We start from the raw sequence: 16756 nt of genomic DNA on the forward strand, positions 1-16756 counted from the left end.
CATGGTAGAGGAGGACTTGTGCTAAGTGCCCTGGGGTGAAGCAGTAAGTCAACCCAAATCACCTCCCTCTTGGAATTTTCACATAAAGAAAATAGAAAATGAGCAAAGAAGTAAATAAGCAATATTTTACAGCAGGAGTTCCCAAATCATGCCTCGAGGACAATTTTGGCTGCCTGTTTGTGTTGTATTTGAAGTTTTATTAGAACACTGCCACATGTTTCTTCTGTATTTTTGATGGCTGCTTTCAAAGAAAGAGTTGAGCAACTGACATAAAGACCTTATAACCCAAAAATCTGTCCCTTTACCGAAAGTGTTTGCTAATTCTGACTTACAGATAAATCATTATAAACACATATAGAAGAAAACAAAAATACACATGCTTCCTCATTTTGTTCTTCTGATCCCTCTTTTTCATTTCCTCTTCTGCTTCTGACTCCTCTAGGAGCCCAGGGTGGCGTGAGATGGGAGTATGGGGTAGAGAAAGAGGCAGAACAGATCTTACTTGACTGGTAAAGCTGTAATTCATATTCTAAGACAGTTAACCATACCATTTTATTTTATGTATTTTAATTCTATTATTTTGTACTTGCTCCTTTCAGTGATTATATCACAAAGAGCTTAATTCTATGAATCCAAGAAAAAATGGCATAATTGACTGCATTTGATGGATCAGTCAGTTCAGTCGCTCAGTCATATCCAACTCTGTGACCCCATGGACCGCAGCACATCAGGGCTCCCTGTCCATCACCAACTCCTGGAGTTTACTCAAACTCATGTTCATTGAGTCGGTGATGCCATCCAACCACCTCCTTCTCCTCCCACCTTCAATCTCGCCCAGCATCAGGGTCTTTTCAAATGAGTCAGTTCTTCGCATCAGATGGCCAAAGTGTTGGAGTTTCAGCTTCAATTTAATGGATGGGCAGACTTAAAACATTGAGGATTAAAATATATGATTAGGAATCCCTAGATGGCAGTTGGAGAAACTAACAGAATAAATAGTTGAGGTAGACAAAATGAAAAAACATGTGTTTCACATTTAGTTTGGTCTTTGTTTTTTAGAGAGTGCTTTCAGAGATCTCTGCCAGTGCCTTGCTTCTCTTAAAACTCTGCCAGAGACACAGTGGTAAAGTGGGAACAACAGAAACTGCTGCCAGCAGATCTGGGGTGTAACTGCACATTTCTTCTTTACTAGCTGAGTGAGACTATGCAGGTTATTTCACTTCCCTGAGATAGGCATTGCTCAGCTGGAAAAAATCTAGATAATAATATCCATCCCCAGAGTGTAGCTATGAGCATTATCTAAGACAGCAGTCTCAACCAGAGAATATTTGGCAATGGACAGAGGAGCCTGATAGGCTGCAGTCCGTGGAGACGCTAGAGTCGAACACAACTGAGCGACTTCACTTTCACTTTTCGCTTTCATGCATTGGAGAAGGAAATGACAACCCACTCCAGTGTTCTTGCCTGGAGAATCTCAGGGACGGGGAAGCCTGGTGGGCTGCCGTCTATGGGGTCGCATTGAGTTGGACACGACTGAAGCGACTTAGCAGTAAGACATCATGGTGTCATGACTTGGAGGGATGCTGCTGGCAACTAGTAGGTAGAAGTCAGAGATGCTGCTAAATAGCCTTCAAGACATAAGATAACCCTCACAATAAAGAACAATCTTGCCAAAAATGTCAACAGTGCCACAGTTAAGAAACCTGGATATAGGATGATATATTTTGCAAGTACTTAGTACAGCTTCTGGCACACAGTAGGGCATTAAATATGATAGGTTCATATTTTGCCCTCTATTAATTCATTAGAGCCGATCAGTCAGCAAAGAATTAGTAAGAGAATGCTGCGCATATTTATTCATTCATTCAGCAATTATTTACTGAAGTCTTGTTCCAATTACAGTGCAAATGCCTGGCTCTGCCTCTGCAAAATGTACAGACTGGAGGGAAAGAAAGATATTATACCTTAGAAATAATATAAAATTATACCAGATTTTATATGAGGAAAGAAAAAATGGATTTCTTTGAGCAAAGTAAGCCCCAAATTACCAGAGTCTTGATGTAAAGGCTTAACTATTTGGAGACAGGCATGAGGCTGTTATTGGGAGAAGGAAAATAGCCAAGGTGTGTAAAGATGCATTGAACAGTGATGTACAACAGGTGAAAGGTGTTTTAATGTCTACAAAGATTTCTTTTGTTGCCTCAACAGCTAATACACGAGCCATTCCAAGTTGAGCACCATGAAAAGAAGGAGATGACATCACCCTTATGGCAGAAAGTGAAGAACTAAAGAGCCTCTTGATGAAAGTGAAGTGAAGAGCAGAGTGAAAAAGTTGGCTTAAAACTCAGCATTCAGAAAACTAAGATCATGGCACCTGGACCCACCATTTCATGGGAAATAGATGGGGAAACAATGGAAAGAGTGACAGACTTTATTTTTTGGGGCTTCAAAATCACTGCAGATGGTGACTGCAGCCATGAAATTAAAAGATGCTTACTCCTTGGAAGTTAAGCTATGACAAACCTAGACAGCATATTAAAAAGCAGAAACATTACTTTGCCAACAAAGGTCCATCTAGTCAAACTATGGTTTTTCCCAGTAGTCATGTATGGATATGAGAGGTGGACTCTGAAGAAAGTTGAGTGCTGAAGAATTCATGCTTTTGAATTGTGGTGTTAGAGAAGACCCTTTAGATTCCCTTGGCTGCAAGGAGATCCAACCAGTCCATCCTAAAGGAAATCAGTCCGGAATATTCATTAGAAGGACTGATGATGAAGCTGAAACTCCAACACTTTGGCCACCTGATTCAAAGAACTGACTCATTTGAAAAGACCTTGATGCTGGGAAAGATTGAAGGCAGGCAGAGGATGAGGTGGTTGGATGGCATCACCAATTCGATGGACATGAGTTTGATCAAGCTTCCAGAGTCAGTGATGGACAGGGAAGCCTGGTGTGCTGCAGTCCATGGGGTTGCAAAGAGTCAGACATGACTGAGCCACTGAACTGGACTGAACTGAATTGAATATCTACTTGGCTTTACAATAAAGGAAACACATTATTCAAAGAATAGTTTCATTTAAATTATATTACATTATGTTATTATTATTATTATTATTCAGTTCAGTTCAGTTCATTTCAGTCACTCAGTCGTGTCCGACTCTTTGCGACCCCATGAATATCACAGCATGCCAGGCCTCCCTATCCATCACCATCTCCCGGAGTTCACTCAAACTCACGTCCATCAAGTCGGTGATGCCATCCAATCATCCCATCCTCGGTCGTCCCCTTCTCCTCCTGCCCCCAATCCCTCCCAGCATCAGAGTCTTTTCCAATGAGTCAATTCTTCGCATGAGGTGGCCAAAGTACTGGAGTTTCAGCATTAGCGTCATTCCTTCCAAAGAACACCCAGGGCTGATCTCCTTTAGAATGAACTGGCTTGATCTCCTTGCAGTCCAAGGGACTCTCAAGAGTCTTCTCCAACACCACAGTTCAAAAGCATCAATTCTTTGGTGCTCAGCTTTCTTCACAGTCCAACTCTCGCATCCATACATGACCACAGGAAAAACCATAGCCTTGACTAGACGGACCTTTGTTGGCAAAGTAATGTCTCTGCTTTTGAATATGCTATCTAGGTTGGTCATAACTTTTCTTCCAAGGAGTAAGCATCTTTTAATACATATATATTATAGCACATTAAATGGTTTCATTTAAAGTGCACGCTCTTCAGGGAGGCAGTACAAAGAGCACAAACTCTAGGGATTACAAAAACACAGGCCCTAGCTCCTTATTTACTTGGTATATTTAATCACTACAAGCCTCAGTTTTGTCATCCGTTAGATGGGAATAAATATAGTAACTACTCCTCACAAGACTTGTGAGACTCCTATAAAGCCTCTGGCACTTGTCACTCAACTCTTACTATCGTCTATTGTTATTTGCTTATGTTTACCTTAAATATTAACTATTTAAGTTATTGCCTTAATAACTTATCAAATATATCCTCTTTTCTTTCAGTTGGTTATCAATCAACATTTATTTACCTTGCACTTTTTACAACAAAGACCATCACTGCATTGGGAGTCTTGAGTCAAGGTACATTTCTTACAACACTCTGCTCCTTCAAGGACACATTCCTAAGGAATATAAACATTTGGAAAAAATGAAAGTGGTGTCATTTTCCTGAAAGCATCAGGCTATTTTCCAAAATAAATGTACAGCCTCACAATTATCATCTTTATTCCAGAATCTTATGAAATTTCTAGGCACAACACTTGCTCTGTATGGTTCAGTGTGGATCTAGAATATCCCCAAATAACCTAAAGAAATCATCCAAACTCAAAGACTTACTGCAGGGGTCCCACAGTCACACTCCTCGCCAGTTTCAATGAAGCCATTGCCACACTCAGGAGGATCAAGAAGCTGTGGGATGAAAAACAGGAAGGGCACTAAAACGTAGAAAAGTCAGCACCAAATATAATATGAGAGACCACAAGTGTCACAACTACACTTCTGGCCTGTCAGTCATTTCAAAATATATTTTTATTTTCCTAAGCTATAAAGTATGACTGTAGAATTTTAGAACTGGAAACTTTAGAAGTGTCTAGTATTGATTCCATTTCAGACTTAATCATATTTTCATATATAACACATACACCAAATAGGGTCTGATAAGTGCCATCAAAGCAGAAAATGATCTAGGCATTGGCTAAAACAGAGCCAGATGGACTCCTAAAATTTCATTTCAAACAAGAGCAAGGGATTTGGAGTCAGAATGTCTGTATTCAAATCTTGGCTTAGCCATGTATCTTGGGCAAATGGCTTGCCATCTCAGAGCCCAAGTGTTTTAGTATTTAAAACAATAATAACAATAATATTAGTTTCCATCTACATAATGAATTATTCTGAAGATCAAATACAATTACCTGTGAAAAGCTCTGTATCAACTGTATTAACTTGTGAAACAAAGTTATTTTGTGGGCAATGAGGAAAACATCACAAAAATTAATAAATTCATGGATTTATTTAATATAAAATTCAGCTCTACCTATTCACATAGCTCTGCAGAGAACAGCAGTAATAATTTGCCCCAGAGATGGGGATTAATGAGAGGACAAAGACCTCCTTTTCCATCAGGATGAATTATGATTCAGTATCCAAAGGGGAAAAAAATGCATCAAGAAAATGAAAAAGAAATGCAAAGTAAAGCTGTTTTTGTAAGCAAACCCTGAATCCTCCTTTGGCTTTATGAAAAGAAAATGAACATCTTTCAGAAAGCAAAACTCTAATTTATACCTGCTTTTTATTCCCATCAGAATAGCCCATGATTAATTTAATTCAGAAATGCAGACATTCAGCATATCAAGAATACGTATGAACCAAGTTGAAAAAGTTTTATTCCATAAGACACAATGAATGAAAATTTGTGTTTATAATATTTGAGAAAGATTAATAACTTAACAACTCTGATCACACTTATTACCTTAGAAGGTTTGTTGAAAAGGCAAGCACCACCTCCACTATTTAGAAAGTCATGATACTCTTCAATATTACACTGGGTAAACTTTTTAGGAAGATAATATCTATAAGAGAGAAGAAAGGCAATAGCTGGGTATAATTTCTGTCTCTCTTGTTTGTAGACTAGTTTTAAAATTTAACGCTGTTAACACTGTACATTATTCCTAAAAATTAAATAAATAAATAATAAATTCCACTTATGCATAATATCTGCATTGAGAAGGGAATGGCAACCCACTCCAGTATTCTTGCCTGGAAAATCCCATGGACAGAGGAGACTGGTGGGCTACAGCCCATGTGGTCACAAAAGAGTTGGACACAACTTAGTGACTAAACAACAACACATTCTTCACTGGTGACCAATGGTAACTATGTGCTCAGTCAAATCCGACTCTTAGCGACCCCATGGACTGTAACCACCAGGCTCTTCTGTCCATGGGATTTTCAAGGTAAGAATACTGGAGCAAGTTGCTATTTCTTCCTCCAGGGGATCTTCCTGACCCAGGGATCAAGCCCGTGTCTCTTGTATCTTCTACACCAGCAGGCAGACTCTTTACCACCGTGCCGTCTGGGAAGTCCAGCGGTAACTGTGATTTGCTCTGCATTATCTGCATACCCATTCAAAGGAAACACACACCTACATATGTGTAATTTCCATCAAAGAGAGTTAGAAATAATTTATTTCACAATAAGTCTTTCCTAAATATTACACTTGGGCTGGAACCCAAACTGCAGAGCATTCTGCAAAATAACTGACCTGTAATCTACAGATGTGTCAAAGTTGTGACGATCAAAAATAGACAGGAATTATCCCAGACTGAAGAGATCAAAGCCTGACTGTAATCAAAAAATCCTGATTCTGAAGTTTTTGCTAAAATGCCATTGTAGAAACAAAGGGCCAATCCTGAATGAGGGCTAAGAATTAGATGATTTTTTTTGGTTGAATTGTGGTCCTACAGGAAGATGCCCTTGTTTATAGAAATGTACATTTTTTGTTGTTGTGGTTGTTTAGTCACCAAGTTGTGCTCCATGTCCAACTCTTCACAATCCCAAAGACTGCAGCACACTAGGCCTCTGTCCCTCACCATCTCCCTGAGTTTGCCCCAGTTTATGTCCACAGAAAGGTACATTAAGTTTGGTATTTTGAAGTGAGAGGCACCATGGAAGAACTTATGATTCAGAAACAAAAGGTTCTCTGTAACTATTCTTCCAATTCAAGTCTCAGATTGCTTCAAAATACTATATATATATATCTATATATATATATCTCTCTCCAAATAACATATATTTTATTATAATTATTTATTTTATATATATATATATATATATATATACACACACTTCAAAATAATCAAGGGTCAATAGAAAAAGAAACCTGGCAATAAAGCAAGTTGGTACTATGCATTAAGAATGTTCAGAATGTGAAATAGCCTTAAATCTAGTAATTTTACTTTAAAAAATTTTTCTTGAGGAATTAATTTGCTATGTGTGCAGAGATGTCTGAATAAAGATATTTATGGTGGCACAATTTAAAGCAGCAAATAACATGAAAATAACCTAAATGTTCAACAGAAAACTGTTAACTAAACCGTGATATATTAATAAAACTAAAATACCATGTAGTTACTAATGATCATAGTGTTAAAGAATGAAGACTTGGAAAAATGCTGAATCTATAATGTTAAGTAAAAAATGAACAAACACTTATAACCAATATAATCCAAATTGTATAAAACAATAAAAATGGAAAGAGAAAAAATACAAAACTACTGGATTTATTTTATTTTCTTGGCTGCACCTCATGGCATACAGGATCTTATTTCCCAATCAGGGATTGAACTTTTGCCTTCTGGCAGTGGAAGCATGGATGGCCAAGGAATTCCCAAAACTACTAGGTTTAAACAAAACTATTTTAACGTTCTGTTAACAGGGGCTTCCTTGGTAGCGCAGCTGGTAAAGAATCCACCTGCAATGCAGGAAAACCCAGTTCAATTTCTGGGTTGGGAAGATGCCCTGGAGAAGGGATAGGCTACCCACTCCAGTATGCTTGCCTGGAGAATTCCACGGACAGAGGAGCCTGGTGGGCTACAGTTCAGGGGGTCTCAAAGCGTAGGACAGGACTGAGTGACTAAGCACAGCACAGCACATTTTAATATTAACCAGTTATCACCTGATGGCAAGAAAAGAGGTGGTACAAATTTTATTTTCTGTATTTTTCAAAACTTCTTGTACATTGAGCTTTTTATAAAAGTGAAAACACAATTGAGGTAAGAATGAGTAGGTTTTTATAAAAATCTCTCCCCCTAGCCTGTGCACTTACTTATATTCCCACTTCTTAGCATAATGGCTAATGTTTAAGTGAATTAACTAATGGAATTTACAATTATTTACTGTAAACTCATTTATCAAGTGTTTCATGTCAAACCTTCCAAATAAAGCTGTACTGAGTTTAAATTGTCTGAACAACTTCATTCCTTCCTTATTCTAAAATAATGCCATTTGTAGCAACATGGATGGAAATAGAGATTATCATAGCAAGTGAAGTAAATCAGAACAAGACAAATACCACATGATATCACTTATATGTGGAACCTAAAATATGACACAAATGAACTTATGTACAAAAGAGAAACAGACCCCCAGACACAGAGGTCGCCAGAGGGGAGAGGGGATGGAGAAGGGATGGACTAGGAGTTTGGGATTAGCAGATACGAATGCGTGCATGCTAATTCACTTCAGTTGTATCCAACACTTTGCGACCCTATTCTCTAGGTAATTCGCTAGATAAGAATTCCGGAGTGGGTTGCCATGCCCTCCTCCAGGGGATCTTCTTGACCCAGGGATTGAACTCACATCTCTTATGTATCCTGCATTGGCAGGCAGGTTCTTTACCACTAGCACCACCTGGAAAGCCCTGGGATTAGCAGATGAAAACTATTATATAAGGAGTGAATAAACAGCAAGGTCCTACTGTATAGCACAGTGAACTATATTCAATATCCTATGATAAACCATAACAGAGAAGAATATGAAAAAGAATGTACATATATATAACTGAATCACTTTGCTGCACTGCAGAGATTAATGCAATATTATAAAACAACTATACTTCAATAATCTTTAAAAAAGAAAGCAATTCTTTTAAAAAAATTATATTTACCTGAAGTTGATGGAATCATTTATCCTACATGGCCCTGACTCACCACATTTCAAAGTCCTATCCCCTGCCCCCTCAAAAATCTTTGACTTACTAGCTTAACAGACAGCAATTGTTTTCATAAACAAAAGACTATTTTGTGAAAATACATTTCCTTCAGAGCCACTGAGAAAATCAACTGCCAATTTTGTCTTAAATCCCTATAGGTAGGGTTCCAGGCAGTAACTTATTGACTGCCATCCTCCTAAGAAGACAACAGCACAGTAGAGAAAGGAACAGTGAGTTATTTTTAAATAGAAGTGGCTCACCCAGTGTCCCCCATTATGCATCCAGACCACGTGTCCTCACATTTACACTCACCTAAGAGAAAATGAATACATACACCTTGTTACAAAGGGAAAACATGTACATTAGAGTAGTTACTATTTTTAAAAGTATATGTTCACTTTATTCCTTATGTACATTTACAAATCAGTAAAGGATCAGTCCTCTAATTTTCCTCACATTTGAAGTGCTTTATGCAATGCATAGCAACAAAAATCTACTTTGACTCTATTGAGCTTATATAATTTCTACTAAAAGTCTTTTGCAAAATGTTAACAAGTGGCTGTATTTTTGAAGTACTCAGTTAAAATGGCTTAACAATCAAATAGCAATGAAATAGTGATGCATGACCACAGAATTTTGGTTTCATAGGTTTTTATGGAAATTTCTGTAATTTCTCATCCATTTTTAAAACCTCTGCACTCAAGGTTGCTGGTAGGAGGCAGTACAGTATATTGGTTAAGCAGAAGAGTCTTAGAATCAGATATACCTGGGTTCAAAATCTGGGTATACCACTTAATATGTGTGTGATCTTACAGACATTACCCTTTTAAGATCCAGACACTTTATAGATCTTCATTATCAGCTGATAATGAATACCTTGCAGGATCATCTTGAGGATTAAATGAGCATCTAGATGTAGATACTTCTGCCATTCAGCTATCTTTTATGGAGTGGGCACTTCACAAATGGTAATTTTTGTTGTTGTTTAGTCGCAAGTTGTATCTGACTCTTTTGTGACCCCATGTACTGTAGCTCACCAGGCTCCTCTGTCCATGGGATTTCCCAGGCAAGAATACTGGAGTGGGTTGCCATTTCCTTATCCAGGGGATCTTCCAGGCCCAGGGATCAAACCCATGTCTCCTGTATTGGCAGGCAGATTTTTTAGCACTGAGCCACAAGGCAAGCCCATAAATGGTAATAGTTGTAATTATTATAAACAATCATATTTATGGTATTTGTTGCTAAAATAATAAATACAATTATAGTCAACTTACTTCCCTGGTGGCTCAGATGGTAAAGCATCTGCCTGCAATGCCAGAGACCCGGGTTCAATCCTCAGGTCAAGAAGATCCCCTAGAGAAGGCAATGGCAACCCACTCCAGTACTCTTGCCTGGAAAATTCCATGGATAAAGGAGCCTGGTAGGCTACAGTCCATGGGGTCACAAAGAGTTGGACACGACTGAGTGACTTCACTTTCACTATAGTCAACTTACTCCAAATATATAGTGCTCGATCATTCCTGGTAAAGTAACTTTACCTACTGGGAATATATATTCATCATAGATGCTAAACCTAGCATATTTTACTAGGCCCATATTTTACTGAGCCCTTTATCAGATCTGATTCTGCAGGCAAATTCTACCTCTGTAGCAATGCTAAGAGACGTTTTAAATAAATGATAATAAAACATACACCTTAAACCTCTATGCCGAGATCATTCAAAATTACCAAACTGAACTTATGTCCTTTAAATTCATAGTTTAATTTAACAACACCTGGCTTTAATGTTTATTATACACTGAGGAAATTTCATATGTGATGCAAATATTAACATTTGTATTACTTTTGGAAAAAAACATTTTGTGCCCAGGTTATCTTTATACTATCACTCAAAATCTTTTGATTAAAAAACTAGAATTTCATTCTGTAAAATATTTTATAGATAGTCTCTTTTAAATATAACTAAACCACACATGTACTTAAACTTACCACTTGCTAACTTTCTTTTGTCTGAGATAATACCAATATTATGGGCTAATGACTGGGCAAGTGTAACTGCCATTAAGTCCGTTTTCCCAAACTGAAAAACAAAAATAAAATACTTATAAGTGCAAATTATTTTTTATTTAAGATGAACCAGGGAACATGTCACAATATAACTTAAAAAAACTTCTAAACATTTTATTTAGCAGAGGTTAATACATAATAGCTAGTGCTGAACTATGGAGCATTAAGGAAAAGGTAGTAAGAAATAATTCCATGTTTGACGAAGTCTTATAGAGAAGAAACCAGAGAATCATCAACTTCCAGATTTGGAAACTTAAATCTAATTTTTGAGTCCAAATTTCACCAGTGACATTTCTGAAAAGCTTTATACTTGTATACAATTAAGCCAGTCATCCAGTTAATAGAAAATAAAAATAATTTATTTTGAACTTGCTCATCTTTGTTTGTCTACTAGCACTTCTAAATTCCCCAAATTAAATAGAAGTTGGCTTCAGAAAACAAACAATAATGAGTTAGAGGTGGTGGTGATAATGTTCGGTCAAAATAAACTTGAAAACATCTAGGCATATTTCTTTTCAATATGTAGCCTCTCAAAGATTCAGGTATTTTTCTTTTAGATCACTTCCATCAGGTTTAGTGCCCGAGGGGTAGAAGTAACCCTTTGGAAAACTTTGTCTATTTTTTTCCTCCAAAAATTTGCCAAACATTGAGGCAGAAAATTTTCAACTGAGTTGTTAAGTAGTAATCCAATGTTTCAGGGAATTTCTCAATTTCTGGAAAATCAGTCAAAGTGATAAATAGGGTCTTCTTTTTAAGAAAGGTAAAGATTTTCTCTATACAATCAGCATATTGCTAAGCCTGGAAATTATTCTGAGTAGAATATGAACAGAATTATCCAATTTTATCTTCCATTGTTTTCCTATTCTGTCCTTGGGTCATTTGCAATAACCAGGTTGGCTGTTAATAAAATAACAATACCTGGAGTATATAAAATACTGAGAAATTGTCCCTTAAATATTAGGAAAACATCGTCAGCCATCATACCACTTTGTATTGTACAGATGTTCACACCTACTTCATTCACGCCTCCTCCTTTCAGCAACGAGCAAATCCCACCAATATAAGCTGCCCCGCTCCGGCTACTCTCAAATTGACTTCCCCTTTTAGAAAAGGAAATGAAAAAGGCTTACTGCTCACAGCTCAAATATCATAGCACCTCTCATTATTAATTTACCACGTTTATTTTCTCAATACACATACATTTCAATACTATACATTCTGGAGGTAAGAGAAGAATATGAAAATTGTTCACACACATAACCAGAGGAAAACATTTCTGAGGAAAGTTTCCCATTGCGATGAACAAATATCTTAAACAGAACTATACCTCTTGAAAAAGAATCTCTAATATGAGTTACAGGTATGTGGTATTTCTGTCAAAAATGCATATAACTTGAATCTCACAATGAGAAAACATCAGGCATTCTCACAATGAGGAACATTCTATAAAATAACTGGTCTAAACTCTTCAAAAATGTTAACTTCAAAAGAGACAAAGAAAGGCTGAGGAAATACTACAGATTAAAGGAAACCGAAGAGACATGATGATTAAATGTAATGTGTGATCCTGGATCGGATCTTAGATTTGGACAAGGGGAAGGAGGAGCAAGCTATAAAATAATATTGAAAAAATTGGTGAAATTTGAATTCAGACAGTGGGTTAGATAAAAACATTGTACTGAGGTTAAAGTTTCCGGTTTTGAGAGTTTACTGCGGTTTATTCTCGGGGAATATACACAAGTATTTAGTAGTAAAGGCCCAATAACTAAATGTCTCCAACTTATGCTCAAATGGTTCAGCGAAAAAAAAACACAAACACACACACAATGATAGAGAGATGGATAGATGGAAGGAAGAAAGAAGAATACAAAGAAGAAAATTATAAAACAAATGGAGTAAACCATCAAAAACCGATGAATCTGGGTAAAGGGCATATGGAATTTCCTTGTAGTGTAGTATTCTCACAACTTTTCTGTAAATTTGGAATTGTGTAAAATAAAAAGCTACCTCAAAACTACACTTTTGCTTATAACTTTCTTCAACAGCTCTGGCATTAGATGATTTTATATTAAATATACATGTTTAAACAAACCATAAGAGTAAGAAAAAGTAAAATATAAAATACACCCTAGAGATACTAAGCTCTCTCTTAGACCAAAAACAAAGAGAAAATTAGCATTTAAAAGACAGCAATTTAAAGAATATAATTATTCTGTTGTTAAGAATATGAGAACTCCTTATGAGAATTAATGGTACTTTCACTCAGTAAATGCTCTGATTAGATCTCTTAAAAAATGAAATATACATGCAATAATAAAATAACTCAAAATTAAACCTACTGAATATTCGTGACAATTTCAAACAATCTGTGCTTTAAAACTTCTTTAAATATATCTGCTACATCAAATCCTAATTGCATTATGCGGTACAAACAATACATCTCATCACAAGTAATAAGAGTTTTCAACATGGAATGAAGAAAAGTATTAAATCATTAGAAAAGTTACGTACGAAAAAAGGTGAACTGCATCACTTTTCTCTTTGATAAAATCCCTCCTGTATTTCATAAACTCACGTAGGGTGATCAATGGATTTTCAGATATGGCAAACTTGTTGTCAGCAGCCCAGGTTTCCATGGCAACCAATACTATCCTTGTCTTAAGTTGGTCTTTATATATCTAGTATATTAACAAAATGAACACACCAGCTATACACATGGGGAACAAAATCAAATGATTTATGAACAGGCCTACAAAGCTCCTTTTATGGAAAATCCTGTAGTTTTAGTGAAACGTGAGAAACTCCACTTTTTAAGGGAGTTAATTGTTTTTCTAACTTACACGTTTCTCTTGAGTAATAAGAATCCAACTGTTTACCAAGTAACACCCAAAGAAAAGAGTACTAATTAGACATAAAATACCCCTTTTTGACAGATATTTGCACCCTTACTCAAGGTCCCCCGAGTCCATTTTCTGGCACGCTGTAAGACTCAGGCTTTCCTGAGTTGCCCCAGTAAAAAATAGAACACTCTCCAAGGAGATGATTTCTGTACTCTCTGGCTGGCCTTAATTAAACTCATGGGGAAGGTACGGGCATAGTCTTGTCAGGGAAATTTGGAAAGTAGGTACAGTAGAACTACTTATTTGCATCATTCCCACAGCACCAGGCACTCTTTTGAAAGCACAGCTGTTTTTTCATTGCTAGAAATACACTGTGAATATCTTTGATAGGGGCTAGGACTCAACTCTTTCTTTTCCAGTGTAAAAAATACAGGAAAAAAAAATTTAGTCATAAAGGTGTATCCCTGACCTCTTCCTTTTACCATCTTCCCAGTCAGAGATCAAAGTTAAATAAAGTTCATGTCAGAGTTACCATGGATTTACAGAACACCTTGGCTAAAGTGCAATTTAGATCGGTGAAAACATAAGAATATTATCCAATTTATTAGCAATCAGGAGATAAAATTCCTCTGTGGTAATTTTGAATCGGGTTCATACTTACTAAATCTGCCATGTTCACCACAGATTTCGCGTACGTATTGGTAAGTACCACTGAAAGCCGGTGCTTTTTAAACTGAAAGCAAAAGAAAACAAGTGAAGGACTTCAAGGTCATCAACAAATGCTCATCTCAGCACAGGAAACATGGTGTAACTAAAAGGTCTTTAAAGTTTTCTGTAAAAAAATTCAAGACTTGACAGCTAATTCTTTAGATACTGCAAAGTCTGTGGCAAGGCTCCTAAAGTTTGAGGCCTCACAGATCTTTGAGATAAAATAAAAAATACCCATTTCATCCATTTCAAAAGGTTATTTTTTTGTCACAAGATTATTATTCAAAATGAGAACATATATGAAAGTTATCAATGAACTGCAAGACATACAAATAAAAGCAGGGTGAAAGCCAGAGAAAGTAAATGTGAATAATGCTGAAAGTATGAAAAGTTCCACAAGGGTTACTCAGTAAAGACAAGAAAGCTTTAATGGTCACAAGGAGGTGACTTACAGCTTGATGTGAACAACATATATCTTTGGTTTGACCTCAAGGCTGTTTTAAAACTCAAGATATATCGTGTAAAATCTGGTTTCTGGCTTCATTTAAAATCAGTATCCACACATGGTAATAACTGGCAAGGGCTGAGAAGCAGTCACTCCTATTAGATAGACAGACCATGTGACTTCTCTTTTGCCATAGACCTGACCCTTCCCTATTGTTTTATATCTGGCTCACTTTGAACTATCTGCCTATAGATGCTTACAGACATTTGAATTTATGATATCCTAAAATGTCAAAAATATGTGTTTTTACAGCTTATTCTGTAAAAATCTCAGGAAAAATAACATTCATGAAATTAAATTGGTAGAAATATAAAACTCAGTCCTACCATAAACAAGGAAGAAGCACTCTTTAATAATAATTATTGATAATTAATTAAAATCTCTATTAGCTTAATCATATTTAAATAAATGACATATTTTCTCCCAAATAAATAATTCAAAGTAAATTAAAATGTATATGTACCTGAAATTTAGTAAAATTCAACAAAGTGCATCACTGAATATATTTAGTTTAAAACTTTGGTTACATGAAACAATTATAATTCACTGATGTGCAATGAATGTAACCAGGCTGATTATAATATGCCCATGAATTGAGTATAAAACATGCCCGTAAACTGGGCATTAAAAAAAAAAAAAACTGACTCAATAAAAAGTTTGGCTAGGTTTTTATCCTAAAAATCTTCACAGCTTGGCTATATAAGCTTTTCTTTTTTTATTTTATATTGGAGAATATTTTGATTAACAATGTTGTAGTAGTTTCAGGTATACAACAGAGTGATTCAGTTATACATATACATGTATCTATTATTTTTCAAATTCTTTTCTCATTTAGGTTATTATAAAATATTGAGTCCCCTGTGCTAGACAGTAGGTCCTTGTTGGTTATATATTTTAAATACAGCAGTGTGCACAGGTCAATCCCAAACTCCCAATCTATCCCTCTTTCCATCTTTATCCTCTGGTAACCATGAATTTTTTCTCTAAGTCTATAAGTCTGTTTCTGTTTTGTAAATAAGCCTATAAGCCTTTCCAAATGATTTACTGCACAGCAAAAGAAAAACAGAAAAAAAATGCTTTTATTAGGACAAAGCTAAACATTGCAAATTAAAGTGTCACATTATTGCTGCTACACTTTTTCAATTATAAAATGGAAGTTTCCCTTTTTTCTTAACCTTGCCATTTTAGTAAAAGAAGATATTAGCCCCTACATTAACTAAGCAAATCCAAGGAGTTAACATTATGAATCGCACAAATATTTTTGGAACTTCACAAAGTACTGTGAATTGATTTACCTAAGAGTGTGTTCCTGTTTACAGGTTGTTGCTGGGTAACAGAAACGTTTGATTATACAAATACCTTCTCCAGGTCACAACTTTTTTCAGGCTTCTTTCTTCTAAACATATTTCTGCACCCACCCATTTTATGCTGGGCATGGGCAAGTTCAAACAACACAAAATTCAGCAAACCTTACCATGAGATGATCATTCACAATCATCAGCTCAATATATTTGGTTTCCTCCTCTACATTACGAGGATATCGACGAAGCTGCAGTATAATAAAGGAAACAGCACATAAATAAGCCCTGGTAACTTGGCTGTGGGAAACTTACACATTAGGTCCTCAGATATGACCCCTCTTAGAACTGAAAGTGTGTACCCTCTTACTAATCTCTCCCTTTTCCCCCACTGCCTAGCCGCTGGTAACCATGTTTCTACTCTGTTTCTATGTGCTTTTGTTTGTTTGTTTTGTGTTTAGATTCCACATGTAAGTGGTACCATGCCATATTTGTCTATTTCTGCCTGGCTTATTTCTTTTTTTTTTTCTTTCTTTAAAATATAAATTTATTTATTTTAATTGGAGGTTAATTACTTTACAATATTGTGTTGGTTTTACCAAACATCAACATGAATCC

The 16756-nt window shown here is 36.2% G+C and overlaps 1 protein-coding gene across 7 annotated transcripts in view; it reads right to left on the reverse strand.

Moving 5' to 3' along the window:
* The window catches only part of ADAM22 (ADAM metallopeptidase domain 22), a 235337-nt gene that overhangs the window by 52131 nt on the left and 166450 nt on the right, over positions 1–16756 (reverse strand). For all 7 annotated transcript variants that reach the window (XM_005679297.3, XM_013963374.2, XM_018047063.1 and 4 more), the window contains exons 9-17: positions 16315–16389; positions 14289–14360; positions 13299–13465; positions 11803–11887; positions 10710–10800; positions 8980–9031; positions 5480–5579; positions 4348–4419; positions 4041–4133 (exon numbers count right to left, since the gene is read on the reverse strand). In XM_005679297.3, the coding sequence (XP_005679354.1) occupies positions 4041–4133; positions 4348–4419; positions 5480–5579; positions 8980–9031; positions 10710–10800; positions 11803–11887; positions 13299–13465; positions 14289–14360; positions 16315–16389 (807 nt within the window). The remainder of the gene's footprint in view (positions 1–4040; positions 4134–4347; positions 4420–5479; positions 5580–8979; positions 9032–10709; positions 10801–11802; positions 11888–13298; positions 13466–14288; positions 14361–16314; positions 16390–16756) is intronic.

This window comes from Capra hircus, chromosome 4, assembly GCF_001704415.2.
Source record: "Capra hircus breed San Clemente chromosome 4, ASM170441v1, whole genome shotgun sequence".
NCBI classification, from domain to species: domain Eukaryota; kingdom Metazoa; phylum Chordata; class Mammalia; order Artiodactyla; family Bovidae; genus Capra; species Capra hircus.